This window comes from Schistocerca nitens, chromosome 8 (assembly GCF_023898315.1).
Source record: "Schistocerca nitens isolate TAMUIC-IGC-003100 chromosome 8, iqSchNite1.1, whole genome shotgun sequence".
Classification (NCBI taxonomy): Eukaryota; Metazoa; Arthropoda; class Insecta; order Orthoptera; family Acrididae; genus Schistocerca; species Schistocerca nitens.
The window spans coordinates 526444551-526467793 of NC_064621.1; the positions used below are offsets into that span (position 1 = coordinate 526444551).

At 41.4% G+C, this 23243-nt stretch overlaps 1 protein-coding gene across 2 annotated transcripts in view; it reads left to right on the forward strand.

Annotated features, from left to right (window-relative positions):
- The window catches only part of LOC126199062 (uncharacterized), a 165182-nt gene that overhangs the window by 99160 nt on the left and 42779 nt on the right, over nucleotides 1-23243 (forward strand). For both annotated transcript variants that reach the window (XM_049935773.1, XM_049935774.1), the window contains exons 7-8: nucleotides 4808-5005; nucleotides 18730-18821. In XM_049935773.1, coding sequence (XP_049791730.1) covers nucleotides 4808-5005; nucleotides 18730-18821 — 290 coding nt within the window. The remainder of the gene's footprint in view (nucleotides 1-4807; nucleotides 5006-18729; nucleotides 18822-23243) is intronic.

Below are 23243 nucleotides of genomic sequence, written 5' to 3' on the forward strand. Positions count from 1 at the left end.
CATTTTGATTGAAGTATGACTCCTCTATTCAGTTTTCTATCTCTCCAGTTGATGCCATATTTTCTTATTATTAGCATTAGTCTATCCCATGTCACACAATTGATAGCTTATTTCAAATCAGTGAAACAGCATAAATCTTCCTATTATTTTCATTGTGCCTCTCTCCCAGGACTCATAAACCTATAGTACCTGTTGGACTTACTCTTTCCTGAGACTGAACTGTTTTTTTTTTTTTTTCCCCAGGCTGTTGTTCCATTTGCTAAACATTCTTCTACTCATGACACTCAGTAAAACATTGGCCACATACAGTATCGGACTGAAAGTGCTGGGTTCCTCACATTTTCTTGTGTTTTCTGTCTGAGGGGTACCAAGATCTTTTCCAAGAAATTCTTAGGCCACTCTCCCTTTGAGTATATGTCTCTTCATATTTACAATAGCTCTTCTGTTCATTTTCCATTCGAGGTTTTTAATATTTCTGTTGGCAGCTCGTCAATCTCTGTGCCCTTTCCATTTTCTGTGTCTTAAAGAGCTGCCTCCAGTTCACTCTTAAGTGTGTTGTAGCCCTTCTCTTCTCCATTCACTATAGTCGTTACACCTCGTGTCTTCTTTCCCCTTTCTACAACCACTCCTCTACTCTTTCCACTTCTTCTTTACTTCACGCGTGTCGTTCATCATCCTCCATTTCTGTCTCTGTGACACTCTTTTGTCTTTCTTATACTTCTTTAAAAATTGAACGGGGGAAAATCCAGGATGGAATAATGACAGTATTATGGAAAGAATAGATTGCTACTCACCGTGATAGTAAAGTGTTGCTTGTGGAAGCATGCTGGGATGAGGTGGAGAGAGGGTAGGGCAGCTAGGTGCAGTCTGGGGAAATTAGACGCAGAGCGAAAGAAGGGGGGGGGGGGGGAGGAAGAAGTGGAAAAGAGACAAGTAAAAAGACTGGGTGCTTTGGTGGCATAGAGGGCTGTGTAGTGCTGAAGTGGGAACAGGAAAGGGGCTAGGTGGGTTGAGGACAATGACTAACGAAGGTTGAGGCCAGGAGGGTTATGGCATCACATACAAGCAAATCTGGGGCATGACAATAGGAACCCATATGACACCATCCTGTACCAACCTATTCATGGCCCATCTAGAGGAATCCTTACTAACCACCCAGAATCCAAAACCCCCTCAGATTCATTGATGACATCTTCATGATCAAGATCAAGGGTGAGGACACGCTATCCACATTCCTCCAGAAACTCACCTCAAAGATGGCTACATCATACCTCTGTCCGTATCAAACCTACCAACTACCAGCAATACCTCCACTTCAACAGCTGCCACCCATTTCATACCAAAAAGTCCCTTCCATACACCCTAGACAGCCCTGGCCTTTGCACCTGTAGTGACAAGCAGTCCCACTCAAAATGTACCGAGGGTCTCGCTGGGGCCTTCACAGATTAGTTACCCTCCCAACCATGTACAGAAACAGATCTCTCATGCCCTCCGTCTCCAGTCACCCACCACCTTCCAAAGTCCCACCATCTGGCCACAGTGGAGCATTCTCCTTGTGACTCCATGCTACCCAGGACTGGAGCAACTGAATCACGTACTCCAATATGATTTGAACTACCTCTCGTTGCGTCTTGAAATAAGTAGTGTCCTACCCTGTATCCTTTCCATTCCTCCCACAGTGGTATTCCACTGCCTACCAAACCTACACAATATCCTTGTTCATCCGTACACAACCCCTTCTCCCAACCCATTGCCTCATGGCTGATCTCCGTGTAATAGACCTAGAAGCAAGACCTGTCCCATACATACTACCACCACAACCTACTCTAGGCAGGTCACTAGCATCACCTATCCAACAAAAGCAGGGCTACCTGTGAAACCAATCATGTGATCTACAAGCTAAGCTGCAGTCAGTGTGCTGCGTTCTACATGGGCAGGACAACTAACAAGCTGTCTGTCCGCATGAATGGCCACTCACTGGCCAAGAAACAGGTGGACCACCCAGGAAGCTTTTAGGCTGAAGGTTTGCTCATTGAGCAGTGTTGTTGTTGTTGTTGTTGTTGTGCCTATGTGTGATTCGTCATCATCTTTATGAATTAAGTAGTATCTGCAGTCTCTCTCTCTAACCGTTTCATGTTTTTGCTTTTGTCTTAATCCGTTTCTGTCTGGCTCAGCATGTCATCATCATCATCATCATCATCATCAGGATTTCCTTCGAGCGAGCTGGGTAGGAACTTTGTGAACAATATGCCTCCATTGGTTTCTGTTCTGGTATAGCCTAACCCTCTCCACTACATCCCATGTTACTTCTGTCCTCTTCAGATCTTCCTTAACCTGGTCTGTCCATCTCTTTCTAGGCTGCCCAATTGGTCTTCTTTCTGGTACTTCCATTTCCAAATACTGGCGTGGAGTTAGTCGGGTGCATTTGCTTCACATGACCAAACCACTTCAATCTCAAAGCACTCCTCCTCTCTTCTGTAGTCCATGTCACCTGCAGGTGTCTCCTTATATAATCATTCCTGACTCTGTCTCTCCTAGTTTTTTTGTTGAGGAACTTCATTTCACATGCTTATATTTGACTCTCTTATTTATGACACAGGCCTCTAGACTATACATCGTAATTGGCAGGAGATAAGTTTTAGACATGGTCTATTTGGCTCTTTGAGGGACTTCCTTCACCCAGATTAGTTTTAGTACTTGATGGGAGAAGCTAGATGCTTTTTATTATTCTGTTTAAGACTTCTAGTTTGGAACTTCCATCGCGTGATGTGATGCTACCCAGATAATTGAAGCTTTTCACACATTCAACCTTCTCCCACTCCAGTATGATGTAACAGGGTGTGGCTGTCCTGCTCATCTTCATTGCCACTATCTTGTTCCTACTCACAGTTAACTTGAATTTTTTAAATTTTGTGTTCCAATAACCTAGTCTCCTCTGAACCTCCATTTCCATCTGTCCCCAAATTGCGATCTCATCAGCAAAAACAAGTGTGTTGAGATCTTCATATTCTTCTTTCTTGATTTCTTTCATGATTGTGTCCATAAGTGTAATGAAGAGTAAAGGGGAGAGCGAACTGCCTTGCTGAACAACACTTTGTCTTAAAACATTTTGATCTTCCACCTCCTACTTATACACTGTTCTCACAAGTATCATACAGCACCTGGACCTTTTTAATTAATGAATCAGGAACATATTGTTTTCTCAAGCATTCCCATATTTTATCCCTTGGTACACTGTCATATGCTTTTCCCAACTCCACTAATACTACTATCTAGTCCTTTCCTTTTTCCCAATACTTTTCCATTAACTGACAGAGGGTGAAAATGAGATGTTGTTCCCCTATTACTTCTGAACCCATGTTGTTGTTCCTCTGATTGGTGTTCGAGAACTTTCCACGATATTTTTCCTATGACCTTTTCCATTATCTTAAGGCAGTGTGATAACAGTGTGATTCCTCGATAGTTGGTGCATTTCTTTCTACTACCTTTCTTGAACAATGGTATTATAGTTCCTTTTTTCCATTCATCCAGCACTTTGTTTTCTTTCCATATCACCCACAGCACCCAGTGCAACTATTGTATTCCATGGATTCTTGCGGCTTTAATCATATCCGCTTTCAGCTCGTCTACTCCAGCTGCCTTCCCACTTTTCATCTGTTTCAGGGAATTCTCAGTTTCAAACCAAGAGATTGGATCCAAGAGATGACTTCGGTGTCACTTTCTTGTGCACCTTCCCCATTCAGTAAGATTTCAAAATAATTCTTCATCTCTACTCTTATACCTTCCATGTCCCTGATAATATCCCCATCCTCTGTTTCAATTGCTTTTATGTCTTCTATATCAGATCTTTTACTTTTCAATAACCCATATAGCAGTTTTTGGTTCCCTTTGCTATCCTGCTCTAGTTTCTGGGTGAATATTTCCCAACTCTTCTCCTTTTCTTCTTTCACAATTCTCTTTGCTTGTAGTTTCTTTTGTCAGTATTCCTCCTCCAGTGTTGTCACCTTGTGTTCATCTTCTGGTACCAGCATGTGGTTCTGATTTCTTTTTTCAGACTCCATGTTTTTCTTTGCCGTATTATGTTTTTTAATTGCATCTTTTGCTCTGTCATTCCACCAACTGGTTTCTTTGTCTTTCACTTTCTGTTTGTTTTGCCGCATAACTGCACAGCACTATTAACTATTTATGTTTTAAACAGGTTCCACTCTTCCTCTACACTACCTCCTTCAGTTTTTGGCAATTTTTTTTGCTACTAGATTTTGGAAACTTTTCTTGTTTTCTTCTTCTTTCAACTTCCACTCCTTAATTTTTGGCATTCTTTGTACAGCATTCAAACTTTTCATCTTATAATTTAGATCAGCTACTAGTAACCTGTGGTCACTATCCAAGTGCTCACTTCGTATGACTTAGTGTCCCTTACTTTTCCTCCAATTAATTTGTCCATTAATTTATAGTCTATAACTGTCTAGGGCATGAGGTGTGTGTTTCAGTCTTTTCATTGTGCCCATCTGCAACTTAAAAACAGGTCACCTTTACAGTGATTAGCAATCTTTTTCCTAATATTGTTGATGTTTCCCACTTGGAGTTTCCATTGTTACACTCCACCAGAACTTTCCTAATATTTTAAAAAGTTATGCTGTTTATATAATGCTGTCAATTAAGTGAAAATATTGACTTAGTTACGGAAGTTGAGCACTTAGATTTTATGCCTTAAATCTCAAAAGATGTACTTTGTTAATCAATAATGTATGCATTTTCCACATTAATAATTGGTTAAAAACTTCTGTGACCTCATGTGATGTTGCAGACCCATTTTCCAATTCGGGAGATGAGCTACCTTCACCAATTGTACCTGGTAACTGTCCAGATACAAACCATGGATACCAGTCAGATCACTCAGATCATTCCTCCGGTGACAGCCGTGCCAAAAGTTCTCGAAGTTCTGTTCGGTCAAGCTGTAGTAGCAGTCCCTATGGCTCAACAAATTTGCTCAGTAACATGAATGGTAAGAACGTTTCTAAAATTAAAATAGCATTCTCATAGTCACAATATGAAGTGTGTGTCCTTTTTTTTAACATATATTTTCTAAAAATTGTATATGCTTTTTGTGTGGGAAAAAATGGCTCTATCACAATCTGCTGCCCCTCCCCCCCCCCCCCCCCCCCTCCCAACATGCAACCACACACACACGTTGTCATTGTTCATAGTGGTACAAATACCAAACTGCAAATGTGCTGGAAACTTACATTACATTTTCTGCTGTACTCGTGACATGATAACTTACCTTAAAGCCTTTCTCATGGGAAGAGAGAACATAGTTAGTGTGCGCATTGATGTGTGAAGTATTAGGAGTTCAGAAAATAGGTGGGAGGGAGTGGTGTAATGCCATCTACACATTTGCTATGTTCTTTCTTGATTAACTTAGTGAACACCTACATCTACATGGATGCTCTGCAAATCACATTTAAGTATCTGGCAGAGGGTTCATCAAACCACCTTCACAATTCTCTATTACTCCAAACTCGTATAGCGCGTGGAAAGAACGAACACTTACATCTTTCCATATGAGCTACGATTTCCCTTGTTTTATCATGGCGATAATTTCTCCCTATGCCAACAAAATATTTTCGCATTCAGAGGAGAGAGTTGGTGATTGGAATTCCATGAGAAGATTGCTCCGTAACGAAAAAGTCATTTGCAAACAACTTAAGACGGCTGCACAGATTGTCTCCCAAATTGTTTATATAGATAAGAAACAGCAAAGGTCTTGTAACACTACCTTGGGGAACACCAGAAACCACTTCTGTCTTACTCAAAGACTTTGCAAGAGTTACTACGAACTGTGACCTCTCTGACAGGAAATGACCAATCCAGTCACATAACTGAGACGATATTCCATAAGCACGCAATTTCACTACAAGCTGCTTGTATGGTACAGTATCAAAAACCCTCCGGAAATCCAGAAATAAGGGATCAATGTGATATCCCTTGTCAGTAGCACTCAACACGTCATGTGAGTAAAGAGCTAGTTGTGTTTCACAAGCACGATGTTTTCTAAGGAAGAGAGAAAATAGTTCTTCATTATCTGGACAGAATAATAGAAAGCAGGAATTATTAAGGAATCTCGAAAAGAAACCCAGAAAACAGGCTGTGACAGTGTATGGCCATACTTGCAGAACATGTTCCACTCTAAGGGAAAACTTTTCATATGAACAAGGGTCCAGAGATGTGTTATTTCTATGTTACAATACATTTTCTGTAAAACAAATCTAATACTAGAGGGATACAGTTGCACATCCAGGATGCAATGCAGCAGTTGATGGATGTATTGTACAAATGCTAACAAACACATTTTAAATGTTTCATATAGGAAGGATTAAAGTGGTATGCTGATAATTATTTATCTGTACAGTTGTCATGATTAATTCACTATTAAGAGTTCTAGAAAGTGAGTCCTAACAAAGAAATAAAACATTTCTGGACTTTCGTCCATGCTACATATTTTCTTCTTCCATTTTTGAGGAATATATCCTGAAAGTTTGTCTACTACTTTTTGTTACATCCTGTTTATTACTGAAGCTGTTGGATGTGATTCTAATGGTTCACTTACAGTAAAGCAACACCCAGGCTGCCTAGTGTTCCAACCCAAGGATCATTAATCTGCCACGCAGATTCAGTCCGGGTCTGCCCCAGTTCCTTGTGTTGAATGTTAGTGCACTATGTGTTAAGCTATACAAGCAAGTCTACCAGTGAAGTGATAGGCTGATAAACTATAATTAAAATGTGCTGATACATACTCTTTTATTACAAGTAACTCATTAGTCTCTGGCTAAATTAGTATGGCATTCCTCAGGGGAGTTCTTTAAATATATTCATGTCGAAAAGTTCAGCATACGTAGGAAATGAATAGGGTGTTAAAAGGGTTGCAGAAAAAGGTGCAGTTCAGTCACAATGCATTTGACCTAAACCACTGTCACAAGTATGAAAGAAGAAATTTCATCAATTGAAATGAAACAAGAAAAGAAATGAAAAATTTCCTAAACAACAGTATAGTTAGGGGATGTTGTAGCCTTGATATCATACGCCATGGCTGCAAGACGAAATGTTATATACTTGTAGGCTACACTGAGGTGACAATTTACGGGACAGTGATAATGCACATTTACAGATGGTGATATTATCATGTACACAAGATATGAAAGGGCAGTGCATTGGTGAAGTTGTCATTTGCATTCGAGTGATTCCTGTGGAAAGGTTTTCAATGTAGTTAAGGGTGCACAACAGGAATTAACAGACTGTCAATGCAGAATGGTAGTTGGAGCTAGATGAATGGGACATTCCATTTTGAAAGTCATTACAGAATTTAATTTCCGAGGTCCATGGTGTCAAGAGTGTGCTGAGAATACCAAATTTCAGGCAGTACCTCTCACTATAGACAACAGACTGGCTGATGGCCTTAATTTAATGACCAAAAGCAGTGGCCTTTGCACAGAGTTGTCAGTGCCAACATACAAGCAATACTGCATCAAATAACCACAGAAATCAATTTAGGGCTATGAGGAACATATTGATTAGGACAGTGTGGTGGAATATGGCTTCAATGAGCTACAGCAGCAGACGACTGATGTGATAGCCTTTACTAACAGCACGACATTGCCTGCAGTGCCTCTGCTGGGCTTGTGACCACATTGGTTGCACCCTAGATGACTGAAAAACTGTGGCTCGTCAGATGAGTCCCGATTTCAGTTGGTAATAGCTGATGGTTGAGTTAGTTTGTTGCATGGACCCCATGAAGCCATGGACCCAGTTTGCATAGCAAGGCACTGTGCAAGCTGGTGTCGGTGGCAGTTCCATAATGGTGTTAGCTGTTTTTATATGGAATGGACTGCATGCTGTGGTCTTAACTGAACTGGTCATTGACTGGAAATGGTTATGTTCAGCTACTTAAAAACCATTTGTAGCCATTCATGGAGTCCAGGTTCCCAAACAACAATGAAATTTTTATGGATGACAACGTGTCATGTCACTTGGCCACAATAGTTTGAAATTCTTGACAATCCGAGTGAATGGTTTGGCCATCCAGATTTCCCAACATGAATCCCATTGAACATTTATGGGACGTAATCGAGAGGTCAGTTGGTGCACAAAATCCTGCACTGGCAACACTTCCACAATTCTAGAGGGCTATAGAGGCAGAATTGCTCAGTATCTCTGCAGTGGGCGTCCAATGGTTCCAGGTGCTGTCTGTGGCTGACACTGTCACTGAGCCGGATCATGTCGCCTGTCCTGTTTCAGAGGAAACCACTCAGCCTGCAAGATCTGGGCAATTGCAGAGGGTGGGATTATTGGTAGTTGGGAGCTCCAACGTTAGGCGCGTTATGGGGCCCCTTAGGGACTTGGCTAACAAGGAGGGTAAGAAAACCAATGTGCACTTGGTGTACATACCGTGTGGAGTCATTCCAGATGTGGAAAGGGTCCTCCCGGATGCCATGAAGAGCACAGGGTGCAGCCAACTGCAGGTGGTTGCTCACGTCGGTACCAATGATGTGTGTCACTTTGGAGCAGAAGAGATTCTCTCTGGTTTCGAGTGGCTAACAGAAGTGGTAAAGGCTGCCAATCTTGCTTGCAAGATGAAAGCAGAGCTGACCATTTGCAGCATAGTCGACAGGACCAATTGCGGACCTCTGGTACAGAGCCGAGTGGAGGGTCTGAATCAGAGGCTCAGATGGTTTTGCGACTGTGTAGGTTGCAGATTCCTTGACTTGCGCCAAAGGGTGGTTGGGTTTCTGGTTTCACTGAATAGATCTGGTGTCCACTATATGCAGGAGGCAGCTATATGGGTAGCAGGGGCTGTGGGGCGTGGACTGGGCAGTTTTTTAGGTTAGAGGGTCTTGGCAAAACACAAGAAGGGCTTCAGCCACAAAGGGTGCAGGCTGAACACAGGAAGAATGTAGATACAGGAACCATTGTTATAACAGTTGTAAATTGTCATAGCTGTGTTGGGAAAGTACCAGAGCTCCAAGCACTAATAAAAAGCATTGGTGCTCAAATCGCTGTAGTCACTGAAAGCTGGCTAAAACTGGATATAAGCTCAGTCGAAATTTTCGCAAAGAACCTAATGGTGTTCCGAAAAGATAGTCTAAACACGGTTGGTTGTGGCGTGTTTGTTGCTGTCATAAGTAGTTTAACTTGTCGCGAAATTGAAGTAGATACTTCCTGTGAATTAGTATGGGCAGAGATCATTGTTGGAACCGGACTAAAATAATAATTGGATCCTTTTACCTACCTCCCAGTTCATATGATACAGTTGCTGAAAGGTTCAAAGAAAATGTGAGTTTAATTTCAAACACGTACCGGACTCATACAATAATAGTTGGTGGTGACTTTAATTTACCGTCCGCAACTCGTGGTCGTGCAGTAGCGTTATCGCTTCCCGCGCCTGGGTTCCAGGGTTCAATTCCCGGCGGGGTCAGGGATTTTCTCTGCCTCGTGATGACTGGGTGTTCTGTGATGTCCTTAGGTTAGTTAGGTTTAAGTAGTTCTAAGTTCTATGGGACTGATGACCATAGATGTTAAGTCCCATAGTGCTCAGAGCCATTTGAACTTTAATTTACCCTCGATACGTTGGCGAAAATACATGTTTAATTCCAGAGGTACACATAAAATATAATCAGAAATTGTGCTAAACGCATTCTGTGAAAATTATTTTGAGCAGTTAGTTCATGATGCCACGCGAATAGTAAATGGTTGTGAAAACACACTTAACCTCTTGCCAACAAATAATCCTGAGTTACTAATGAGCATCAAAACCGATATAGGGATTAATGAACACAAGGTTGTCATAGGGAGATTGGATATTGTAATCCCCAAATCCTTGAAAAATAAGTGAAAAATACACCTATTCAAAGAAAGCAGATAAATATTCTCTTGATACCTTCCTGAGAGACAATCTCCACTCATTCCAAATTAATAATATGAGTAGTGTAGACCAGATGTGGCTTAAATTCAGAGAAATAGTATCAGCAGCAGTTGAGAGATTTATACCAAATAAACTAACCAACGATGGAATTGATCCCTGGTTCACAAAACGGGTTATAACACTGTTGCAGATACAACGAAACAGACATGCCAAATTTAAACAGACCAAAAATTCCTGAGATTGGTGACCCTTTACAGAAGCTCAAAGTTTAGCGCGTAGTTCAATGCAAGACGCCTATAACAGTTTCCACAACGAAACTTTGTCTCGAAACCTGGCAGAAAATCCAAAGAGATTCTGGTCGTATGTGAAGTATGTTAGCTGGCAGAAACAGTCAGTGCCTTCTCTGCACGATAACAATGGAGATACTATCGAAGACAGTGCTGCCAAAGCAGAGTTACTAAACACAGCCTTCTGAAATGCCTTCACAAAAGAAGAAGAAGTAAATATTCCAGAATTCGAATCGAGATCAGCTGCCAACATGAGTAACAGAGAAGTAAATATCCTCGGAGTAGTGACGCAACTCAAATCACTTAATAAAAGCAATAATGACCCTACGACTTATCTTAGAAAATAGATTAAGGAAAACCAAACATACGTTTCTAGCATTTGTAGACTTAGAGAAAGCTTTTGACAATGTTGACTTGAATACTCTCTTTCAAATTCTGAAGGTGGTAGGGGTAAAATACAGGAAGCGAAAGGCTATTTACAATTTGTACAGAAACGAGATGGCTTTTATAAGAGTAGAGGGGCATGAAAGGGAAGCAGTGGTTGGGAAGGGAGTGAGACATGGTTGTAGCCTATCCCCGATGTTATTCAATCTGTATATTGCGCAAGCAGTAAAGGAAACAAAAGGAAAAATTCGGAGTAGGTATTAAAATCCACGGAGAAGAAATAAACTCTTTGAGGTTCGCCGATGACATTGTAATTCTGTCAGAGACAGCAAAGGATCCGGAAGCGCAGCTGAACTGAATGGACAGTGTCTTGAAAGGAGGATATAAGATTAACATCAACAAAAGCAAAAGGAGGATAATGTAATGTAGTTGAATTAAATCGGGTGATGCTGTGGGAATTAGATTAGGAAATGAGACAAAGTAGTAGATGAATTTTACTATTTGGAGAGCAAAATAACTGATGATGGTCAAAGTAGAGAGGATATAAAATGTAGACTGGCAATGGCGAGGAAAGCGTTCCTGGATAAGAGAAATTTGTTAACATAAGGTACAGATTTAAGTGTCAGGAAGGATTTTCTGAAAGTACATGTATGGAGTGTAGCCATGTGTTGTTGTCGTCTTCAGTCCTGAGACTGGTTTGATGCAGCTCTCCATGCTACTCTATCCTGTGCAAGCTTCTTCATCTCCTAGTACCTACTGCAACCTACATCTTTCTGAATCTGCTTAGTGTATTCATCTCTTGGTCTCCCTCTACGATTTTTACCCTCCACACTGCCCTCCAATGCTAAATTTGTGATCCCTTGATGCCTCAAAACATGTCCTCCCAACCGATCCCTTCTTCTAGTGAAGTTGTGCCACAAACTTCTCTTCTCCCCAATCCTATTCAATACCTCCTCATTAGTTACGTGATCTACCCACCTTATCTTCAGCATTCTTCTGTAGCACCACATTTCGAAAGCTTCTATTCTCTTCTTGTCCAAACTAGTTATCGTCCATGTTTCTCTTCCATACATGGCTACACTCCATACAAATACTTTCAGAAACGACTTCCTGACACTTAAGTCTATACTCGATGTAGCCATGTATGAAAGTGAAACATAGGCATTAAACATTTTAGATGAGAAGAGAATAGAAGCTTTGGAAAGTGGTGCTACAGAAGAATGCCGAAGATTAGATGGGTAGATCACCTAGCTAGGAGGTACTGAATAGGATTGGGGAGTAGAGCAATTTGTGGCACAACTTGACTAGAAGAAGGGATTGGTTGGTAGGACATGTTCTGAGGCATCAAGAGATCACCAATTTAGTATTGGAGGGCATCGTGGAGGGTAAACAACATAGAGGGAGACAAAGAGATGAATACAGTAAGCAGATTCAGAAGGATGTAGGTTGCAGTAGTTAGTTGAAGATGAAGAGGCTAGCATAGGATAGAGTAGCATGGAGAGCTGCATCAAATCAGTCTCTGGACTGAAGACCACAACAACACTTACTTTCATTTATATCTTATATTTACTTGTTGTGTTTAACACACTAATCAGCATTAATATTGTCTTAAACATGATTGAAAACAGTCTGACAAAGTTCGGATAGTTTGTCAACTTCACGCCTGTGCATAGTATGTTGGTAGTACTTCGTCGCCTTGCCTGTTATGCCGTGTAGCAGACTTTAAAGCTGTGTGGATCAGCATAATGAAAAGGTGAGGGGTCTCACTCATTTTGTCCACGACTGTACACCCCCAACTGTCCTAGGTCTACAGTAAATGAATTATCTGAGAAGTAAAACTTGATGAGCGTATTGTAAACTCCAGAGGCACTTTCAATTCCTTTAGACAGATAATGGCAGATTTTCATCGTGTTGTAAGCAGCTACTTGGCTACTCTGTTCTCCTACTGACATGTGGTAAGCATTGTTAGCCTTTCAGAACTATCATCAGAGTTGTGAAGTGGCACTTTGTAGCTCGTTCAACGAGATTGTGGTCTGCATCTGATTTGCTCGTATATTTAATGTGGTTCTACCCCACACAAGAAGCCATAAGTGGTACCTGTGAAATGTAATGGCACAAGCATTACTAGGAGGCTAAATACTGCTCATAATAAAAATGTGAACATCACTTAGACTTTAGGGGCTTATTACACTAAATTTTGTTACCTACTTATTACATGCCTATTTGGACTAATGGATGGTCATTTCGCATTCAGGCAGCACAATATCAGTTTTGGGGGAATCTTGACTACAGTAGTGGCTCACCTTCTCTTTCCCTTATTTGACTTCCCTTCTTTCTTCCTTTTGCCTCATTGTCTGGTTGTACTTTTTTTTGTACACTAATGTTGCACTTGTGCTCTATCATGTGCATAGTGGTGTATTAGGACACAGCGGTGAAAATGCTACTGTCTACCACATCTGTGTTGGTTACTTATTCACACTTGAGGAAAAACAGCAGCATCAAAAAAGACATTTGTTAATGGCAAGTACAAACAAGGGGAATCTACAATGTTACTGCTGTAAAGAAATATCACCACTTGCAATTACAGTATCAACAAATTTGAGGTAGAGGAGAAGAATCTTCATATAAAATACACGGAATCCACAATAGTAGCACTTCACAGGTCGCACCATAGTTGCCTCGGGCTGGCCCTGAGCTGGCTCATATGCCTGATTTTGGCCTGGTGCCGTCAGAGAGCAATCCAGATGAGTGCCATCTGAGTAGTGCCACAACACCAGCAAACATCTTACACAAGCTGCTTGGCTTCCCTAGTAAGGTCAGGTTTTGTTGCTACATGGCTATTTACGTACAGTAGCATATTTAATAAATAAATGTCCATTCACAATAGTCAGTGTGTGCACTTTATCAGTTTACATGACACTGCATAAGTTCTTTTGTTGGGTTCATTGCAAAATTTTGTTGCTTTAAATTCCTTGAAATTCTGTACAAGATTTAAAAGATTTTTATATATTTAATACTGTTATAAACAGCAACATAACTGTTATATTTTCATCTGTATTTTTTCTGCTATAATGTTAACTTCAGTCGTAAGTGAATAACTTGTGTATTAGGTAGAAAGTAATCTGTAATCTTCTCACATAGAACATTCATTATATTGTGTATCTACTGATATTGTTTGTGATAATATATCTTGAAAACTCTCCACTTATATTTAAGTGTAGATTGTATTACTTTAGGTCTAACACTATCCTCACTTATGCATTTGTCATAGTGCTGCACGAATGATACAGCTTGTGAACATATGTTGTCACACATGAATAAACATACTCATCAATTTAAAAATATCAAAGTGCAAACTATTCTTAATATTTCAAAACCGTAGGGAAAGTGTTGAATCCCAACTTGGTATGACCAATGCAATGTAACATAAGTGGACATTATCATCTAAATGTATTGCGCTGAGTGGGTAGCGATGCTTCTGATAGATGGTGATTTCTGCTATTGCAGAATGTGACAATATCAAACAAAATTAATCATGTCTTCCCTGAAGAAATTACACAAACCCATCTGGGGCTCACAACTCTTCAGTGAGTACGTGCTTGACCAACATGGGCCCCCAGCCCTTGAAGTGCTACTTCCCTTTCCATACTGAAAGCCCGTCCTTTCACTGTTCTGTCTCCCCCTCTCCCTTTCCATTGGATGGTCTTCTTGATGCCGACCACACTTGGATTTGGTTTATGAATTTGAACATTCATTTTTTTCTCTTTTGTTCCTTCACACATCCTTTCATCCTAAAATACCTGGTTGGAATTGTTTGGTTTTGACATACTATTCCTCTTCCACATTTTCTGAAGTGCAGATTGTGTAGGGAGGTCACCCAATGCAATGTATATTGCACCATTGTGCATTTCTCTCTCTGCACCCTGCCTGTCTGTCAATCGTAATATGCCCAAAATCCAACATGATAGCCATTCCATTGTGGCAGGTTGGGGGTGAGTGGACATAAAGTACGTGCACAGTGGTAGTCCCCTGACCACACAGGGATCACACTGTTGGTGCCTAAGCTGCAAACTCCCAACATACGCCAAGGGTATGTGCCCTTCATGCGTGGTGCACGGAGACTCCAGGGAATTGAGCAATGGCCAAGTAGCCATTGCTGAGTTTGGGTGGTGCCCACCTGCAGAGAAAGCCCTGTGCAAAATGGGTGGCACCATGGTGGATGACTCCCACATGAAGTGGATTAAGCGTTCTTCAAATGCTGGCCACACTGCCCAGCAGTTGTTTGTGAAGGAAAAGATTCTTACAATGCAGAGAGATATGACCCCAAAAATCTTCCCTTCCTTGACTACCGTGGGAGGAACATTGGACAAAGAGAGTTTGTTCTAGGATCGATAGGAGTTCCTTTTCGACCCAAAGCCTTTGTTCTTTGTTGAACACCTTTATGACAGATTTGGGGAAGTAACAGTAATTTTGAAAATTAAAAGAGCTTCCATTCCTATTAAAACAGCATCCCCTACTCAGCCGCAGATGCTACTTACCTGTGACAAACTGGATGACTTTCCTGTAATTATCATCCACCCATGAGAGTCTTTATATGATAGGTTTCGTATTCCACCATGATCTTCTTTTCAGATCGATGACAAGTTACATACCAATTTGGAGTGATAGGGTGTGCATTTTGTCCATCATGCCCAGTGGGATCAAAGGACAACGAGGTTGATTGTGGGGTCTTCATCTTGGCCTTTGAAGGTGACTCATTGGCAAAAAAGGTCAAGGGGATAGTGTATCAGTGTGGTGTGAAACTGTATGTACCCCCAACCCATGTGGTGCTTCAAATGCATGATATTAAAACGTGTCTTGCATTGTAACACAGTCCCTATCTGTAGGGACTGTGGATTTCAATTGGCCAAAAATATTCCTTGTGCTGCTCCCCTTCTGTGTTAGGTGCAGAGAGCATCATTCCCCCTGCTCACCGGACTGCACCATCTGCCAAGAAGGAAAGAAAATCCAATAAAACAATACCAAACAGGAATGTGAAATACAATCAGAATAAATAATGAATGAATCTTCCTAAAGGCTCTTGAGTGATTGACATATCAAGAGACCAAGAAGTGATATAATTGTTTGCATCCTGTGTGTGTGATTATCATGTAGGTTACAGCTAAGACAACATGATCCTCTCCAGCAACAGTATCCTTACCCTTTGTGCATTTTGTGTTGATTGCATCCCCTCCCCTGGCGGTTTAGGGCCCTTGTCCTACTGCTTCCCCCACACCCAGTTTGGAAGTGCTGACTACCTACTCCATGGGAATGTCCATCTCTGACCCCCAGTCAGAGAAGCATCACCTACCTTTGGCACCTCTCACCAGGAAAGGCTTCCTTGGGGTGCTCTCATATCAGGTACTGCTGATCTAAAACTGGATATCAGCCATTAGCTGAAGGGGTCACAGGCTGCTGGTCGTAGGACTTGTCATTCCTCCTCTGTCGCTGAAACTAAGGGAGACAAGCCCTCACAGACAATCATCCAAGGAGAAAGACAAGTAGTAGTTATCCAAGGAGAAGACTCTGGTGGCCCCTAAGTCATAGGACTCTGCATGTTCCTCCTCTGTATCCACAGGGGACTTCCTGCTATCCCTAACTTCGTGATCCTCTGTCCCTCAGGATACGCTCGTCAGGAGGCAGTACCTTGGTCGACCTCCAAAATTAGTGTGGCGATCAGAGATGGACTCTCGAACACCATAAGCAACATACATTGATGGAGTACCTTATTGCTTTTAAATAGCTCTGTACCTGGGCCCAACTTCTAATAAAATGACAGAAACAAAAATGCTGGGAACAGTATGTCACTGCCCATTGGACCACATACCCCTCCTCCTGAGGTTAGAGGAAAGATTCAGTGCTTCTGTGGACACTATTTCTCCATAGGTGTACCTGTTATCTCCATAAATGGTGTTGCCTACACTGACCTAGACGCTGTGCCCAACATTTTACTCTATGTTATGTTTGAGCCTATGCATTTGAGGATTACCAGCCTGCATTTTGTGTCCCCAAACAGTACGTGGAGCAAATTCACTTACCTTACTCTACAAGCCACCGGAAATCATATTCCGTTCAATGAGTGGGAATTCCTCATTGCCCAAGCCCTGACATCATTCCATGGCTAGACAGCATCCAAGCCCATGCACCCATCAGTGGACTGCCAGTGTCGTGTCCTAGCCACGACCATATATCTGGAGGGAGGATGATTTCCCATCTCAGTGGCGAGAAAGTGTGATCAACTTGGTACTGAAACCGTGTAAGTCTTTTGAGATGGACAGCTATCACCCAATTAGTCTCACTAATCTGCTCTGCAAGTTAATTGAATGTATGTTGGTACCTTGAGTTTCCAGGCCATCTGACTCCAGCTTTGGGTGGTTTTCGCCAAGACTGTTCTACCACTGAGTTTGTTTCTGCCTAGAGTCTGTTACATGGACAGCTTTTGCCCACTGACACCTTATCGCTATCGTCTTAGATATGTGAAAGGCTTATGATACCACATGGCATCATCACATCCTCGTTGCCTTACAAGAGTGGTGTCTCCGGGCCCCATTCCAATTTTTGTCTGGTTCTTATTGCACTCTGCTTTCCAAGTTAAAGTTGGTGCTTCCCACAGTATCCTGCAGGGCTTTCTAACTGTATGGACATTTCACAGTTTGCTTATGTTTTCCTGCCCTTCTTCTCATAAATTCAGATGTCTGCTGGAAAAAATGCCCATAGTTTCATGTAGATGATAAATAATGCTCATAAGCCTCACACATTTGTTTTTGTAACAATTTTTTAACATAAGTCATTCAAATGTTAACAAGCCTATGTTGGAACTATGTTGCCAGTTGAAAATACACTGAAGAGCCAAAGAAACTGGTACACCTGCCTAATATCGTGTAGGGCCCCCACGAGCACGCAGAAGTGCCACAACACGACATGGCATGGACTCAACTAATGTCTGAAGTAATGCTGGAGGGAACTGACACCATGAATCCTGCAGGACTGTCAATAAATCCATAAGAGTAAGAGGGGATGGAGATCTCTTCTGAAAAGCATGTTGCAAAGCATCCCAGGTATGCTCAATAATGTTAAAGTCTGGGGTGTTTGGTGGCCAGCGGAAGTGTTTATACTCGGAAAAGTGTTCCTGGAGCGACTCTTTAGCAATTCTGGATGTGTGGGATGTCATATTGTCCTGCTGGAATTGGCTCAGTCCATCAGAATGCGCAATGGACGTGAATGGATGCAGGTGATCGATCAGACAGGATGCTTAGGTACATGTCACCTGTCAGATTCGTATCTAGGCATGCAGGGTCTATGGTTTCATGAGGTTGTCTGTACACCTGTACATGTCCATCCACTCTTTACAATTTGAAACAAGACTCATCCGACCAGGCAACATGTTTCCAGTCATCAACAGTCCAATGTCGGGTGTTGACAGGCCCAGGCGAGGCATAAAGCCTTGTGCCATGCAGTCATCAGGGGTAGAGAACTGGGGCTTCGACTCCGAAAGCCCGTATCTATGTTGTTTCATTGACTGTTTCACATACTGACATTGACTTTTGTTGAAGGCCTAGCATTGAAATCTGCAGCAATTTGTGGAAGAGTTGCACTTCTGTCACATGGAACGATTCTCTTCAGTCATTGTTGGTCCCATTCTTGCAGGAATTTTTTTACAGCCACAGTGATGGAGATTTAATGTTTTACCAGATTCCTGACATCCATAGTACGCTCATGAAATGATGGAAAATCCCTACTTCATCGCTACCTCAGAGATGCTGTGTCCCATAGCTCATGCGCCATCTATAACACCACATTCAAATTCACTTAAATCTCGATAACCTGCCACTGTAGTAGCAGTAACCAACCTAAAAACAGCGCCAGACACTTTTTGTCTTATATAGGCATTGCGGACCTCAGTGCCATATTCTGCCTGTTTACATCTCTGTATTTAAATAGGCATGCCTATACCAGTTTCTTTGCTGCATCAGTGTATTAATCTCATTAATAAGACATGGTCATTGGAATTTTGCAACTGTTGTTGAATTAAGGCTTACTATAAATTTCAACAAAGAGTACATATATGTCGTCATATTTTCTATTTTCTGTTTGCTTTAGACAATGTCACATATCAGCATCCAGTTGCTTTGCAGAGTAGAGTATCGACAAGTGTTCCATCAGCTCAGCATCACGCCATACAAAGACCAACTGTGAGTATACTGGAACATCATCTGCAGCCATTATGGAATTTCTGTTTGATGTAATTGACTACTTTAATTGATGTTTTGTAGTAGTAGTAGTAGTAGTGAAATTAGGAAACTGATATTATTTGGTCTTGCATAATTTTAAGAAATGCTCTGTTCAAGCAAGTTACGAAATTGTGATTTTTGTGCTTGTGTAATATATCGTGACAATCATGAATATACATGAAATATGACAAAGTGACTCAAATGAGACACATTCCATAAGTGGCAATAATCTCGGATTCAGAGCTACAAATATTCATAAAAGGGTTGATGAAGATGGAAATTGTTAAGGAAGTATATGAATATCAAATATGCAGTAATTAAAACAACACAGTTTCAAATTTAATTAATTGTCTCAATTTGAGACATGTAGAGTAAATAAAGTGGATATAAACAGCTCACATGACTAGTAGGCCTGAGCAGTTGTCTAGTTACTAAGCTATTCATTTCATAAAAAATAATGTTAGAATAATGTTGCAAGGATAAATGAGTGCCTAGGCATTGGGCAGAGATTGGACAGTGACTTCAGAGCCTGAAGTTTAAGGTTAGTGGTGCACCATAGGCAGCCACCATAATATAGTGAGGATGGACCAAATGCATGCAGGAAGCAATTATTCTGGTAGAGACCAGGATTACAAGAGATAGTTTGTGGCTTGATTGACTTCACAGGAGTCTGTAGAACAATGTCACACAACATGGGTCTCTCAAACCTCCAAAGTTGTTCAGAAAAACTACAGATTCAGCGCTGGATCTGACCAAAGTAGTGCTGGTCACTAGCTATACATGCTGTACTGAAGCTGCACTATGGTACCTTCTGATTGAAAAAGGAAACTTTTTTGTATTTGGCACTTTTTCCTTTTCAAAAGCTTATGATAGTCTGTGATTCTGCGTTCATCTATGTGGTAGTACTTGTATTATTTTGGTAGCATAAAAGCTTACATTTATTTAAACCCTTGAATTTGTTTCTCATAATTTTCCTCAAATGAAAGGATTGATGAAGTAATTTGTGATTTATGTGTATCTGCTTATTATAGAGGGACTTTCATTACAGCTGTTTAGTTTCTTTTTTCACTTTTTTGTGTAAGTCATATAGAGCAGTTACTAGATACTTAATATTTACAAAAATCTATTTAGTATTTTTAAAAATTTTATTTAGTTTCCCATGACATCGGGTAATGTTAGTAGTATCTTGTATCATTGCTATAAACAAACTCAAAATAATTTTCTTGGCAGTAGCTCCAAAAGATAAGTTTCTTTTTCCAACATGGTCTTTGTATTATGCACCCAACACTTTCCTTCTCACACATTCACCTCATTCTATACTACTGCTTTCAACATCGCTGCAACCCAACTGCGTGATTTTAATTCATTTCTTTACAGAAATTGAGAGTATTAAAAATACATTAGGTCAACTAAACATCATATTGTACACATCATCATGTAAACTGGAAGTTCTATACATTTTGTGTGTGTGTGAGTGTGTGTGTGTGTGTGTGTGTGTGTGTGTGTGTGTGTGTACTTTTACATTAAGTCATGATCATACAGTGCTTTTACGTGTGATATATGATTTGTCGGTATGAAGAAGTGATGGTAGCTGATTTGTGAGGAAATGATTGAATACAGCAACTGTATAAGCTAGGTGATACAACTTCCAAACTAAGTTCATGCTGACAGAAAATCAGTCATTTGGTTTTAAGAGACTCTGGTACATAATGCAGATGTCCATAGGGTTGGCAATGCATATGACAGCCATAATCACAAGTGTAAAGGCGGGTCACAGCAACAATAAAAGTGTTTAGCCACACATGTTGGAAAATAACAATTACTTCTCAAAAAAAACTGGAAAATGTTTTTAATATGAGGCTTAGATCTGCTAGCAGAGTGCAGTACAGTTTCAGGCCACTTCGGGTTTGTTTATAAGGAACTGGAGATGAAACTCCAGTGTGCAGCCCGAATTCACCCTCGTCCTTAGGACATTTTCTTCTTTTTTTCGAATAGTTTTGCAGTAAATATTGCTGTATTACACATTATAGAGTAAAATTACAGATCTCTCTCTCTCTCTCTCTCTCTCTCTCTCTCTCTCTCTCTCTCTCTCTCTCTCACACACACACACACACACACACACACACACACACACACACACACACACACAAAACATAACTCTCACACCCATGGCCGTTATCAGGGATGGGGAGGGGAATAGAGAAGTGTGAAGGGCTATGCACAGGAGGTGGGCCAAAATATAAACAAAAACACAATACCATGCTTAATACAGTGTATGAAAACCACTGGCATTCAGAACAGTTCCAATAGCTGGGAATAGATAAAGAGGAGTCCTGTATGGTTTCCAAATGAATCTTACTCAAATTTTCCTGCAAAATAGTGGCAAGTTCAGATACTAATGATGCTGGGTGAATAGCAGTCACACACCTTTCTCTACAAAGTAGACCACAAAGGCTCAATAATATTGAGATCTGATGACTAGGCCGGCCAGTGTGGCCGAGCAGTTCTAGGCACTTCAGTCTGGAACCGCGCGACCGCTACGGTTGCAGGTTCGAATCCTGCCTCGGGCATGGATGTGTGTGATGTCCTTAGGTTAATTAGGTGTAAGTGGTTCTAAGTTCTAGGGAACTGATGACGTCAGATGTTAAGTCCCATATTTCTCAGAGCCATTTGAACCATTTTCTGATGACTAAGATAGCTAGGAGAGATGCGATAACTCATCCCCATCCTCATCCCCATCCTCATTCTCACAAAATCAGTTATGGATTATGCGAGCTGTGTAAACAGGTGCCATGAAATTGTGGAAGACATCATCACCCTTTAGGAAAAGACATTGTACCATGAGGTGGACCTTATAAACCAAAAAGGTCAGCAAGGCAGTAATGTGATCTAACAAGGTGACCTTGTGGTCCACGGAATACCATGATATGGCTGCCGGTATCATCAGGGAGCCCCAGCCATATTTCACTCCTGGGATGTAAACTCAGTCAGAATTTGGAAACATTTTGCGCCAAGACTCATCTGACCAAATGACTTTCTTCCATTGCTCCGTGGTTCAGGTTTTATGGCTTTGGCATCATGTTTTTCTACTACGGCATTTGTGTTGCTCATGAGTGATTTTGGAATTCATGCTCCCCGTGCAGTTCCCTACATAGGGAGCTTCCCTAGTGGTATTATGGTGCTGGCAGGGTTTGTGAGTGTGACATTCAGTTGCGCAGTGACTTTTGCAGCTGTTGTTCACTTACTGTTCGTCACAGTTCCCTTCATTGACCATCTGTCATGATCACTCAGCACACACTTTCCTCCATATTGCGACTTAGTGGCTGACAAGTTTCACCTTTCATGTATATGGTGTAGATCTTTGGTATGGTGTCTCTTGAAATGCCAAACAGTTCAGCTCCGTTGGTTATGGAAGCACCCACCATGTGGAATTCACTTAGCTCTGACATAATGCACTCACAACTGCTCAGAACACTGTTCTGACCATAACTGGCTTCTTCAGCATACTGAGGACATTGTACAGGTGCTGTTCTTAGACAAATACAACAGCATAACTTGCAGGCTTAGCTAACATCTGCATTTATGTTCAGGTGTTTCTGCAGTGTTTCCATATTTTTGTCAAACCCCTACAGGTGCATCAACAGGGTAGAGGGCACCTACCATGTTGGTGTTGGAGCAGGGATTGGGGATGAGCAGATGGAGGACAGAGACTAGTGAAGATTGAGGCCAGGAGGGTTGCAGGAACAAACGATGTGTTGCAGGGAGAGTTCCCATAAGTGTAACTCAGAAAAGCTGGTGTTGGTAGGAACAATCCAGATGGCACAGGCTGTAAAGCAGCTTTTAAAGTGAAACACACCATGTTGGGCAGCATTCTAAGCAACTGGGTGTTCCAGCTGTCTCTTGATGACAGTTCACAGTTTGGCAGTGGCTGTTGGGTGAACAAGCAGTGTTAGTTGTCATGTCCACATAGAATGCAGCTTAGTGTTTGCAGCTAAGTTGGTAGATCACGTGGTTGCTTTCACAGGTGACCCTGCCTGTGATGGTGTAGGAGACGACTTTGAAAGGACTAGAGTAGGTGATAGTGGGATGATGTGTGGAACATGTGCCTGGTTCTATTGCACAGATATGAACCTTGAGGCAAGGGGTTGGAAGCAGGAGTGGAAAAGGACAGATTGAGAGGGTGTCAGAATATCACTGTGGGGGAGGGGGAGAATTATATTTCCCATTTCAGGGCACAATGAGAGGTAGTCGAAACACTGATGGAGAATGTAATTCATTTGCTACAGTCCAAGGTAGTACTTAGTCACAAGAGAAATACTCCTTTGTGGCCTGACAGTGAATATGTAAGGGTGGTAGGTGTCTTTGGATATAAGACTAGGGAGA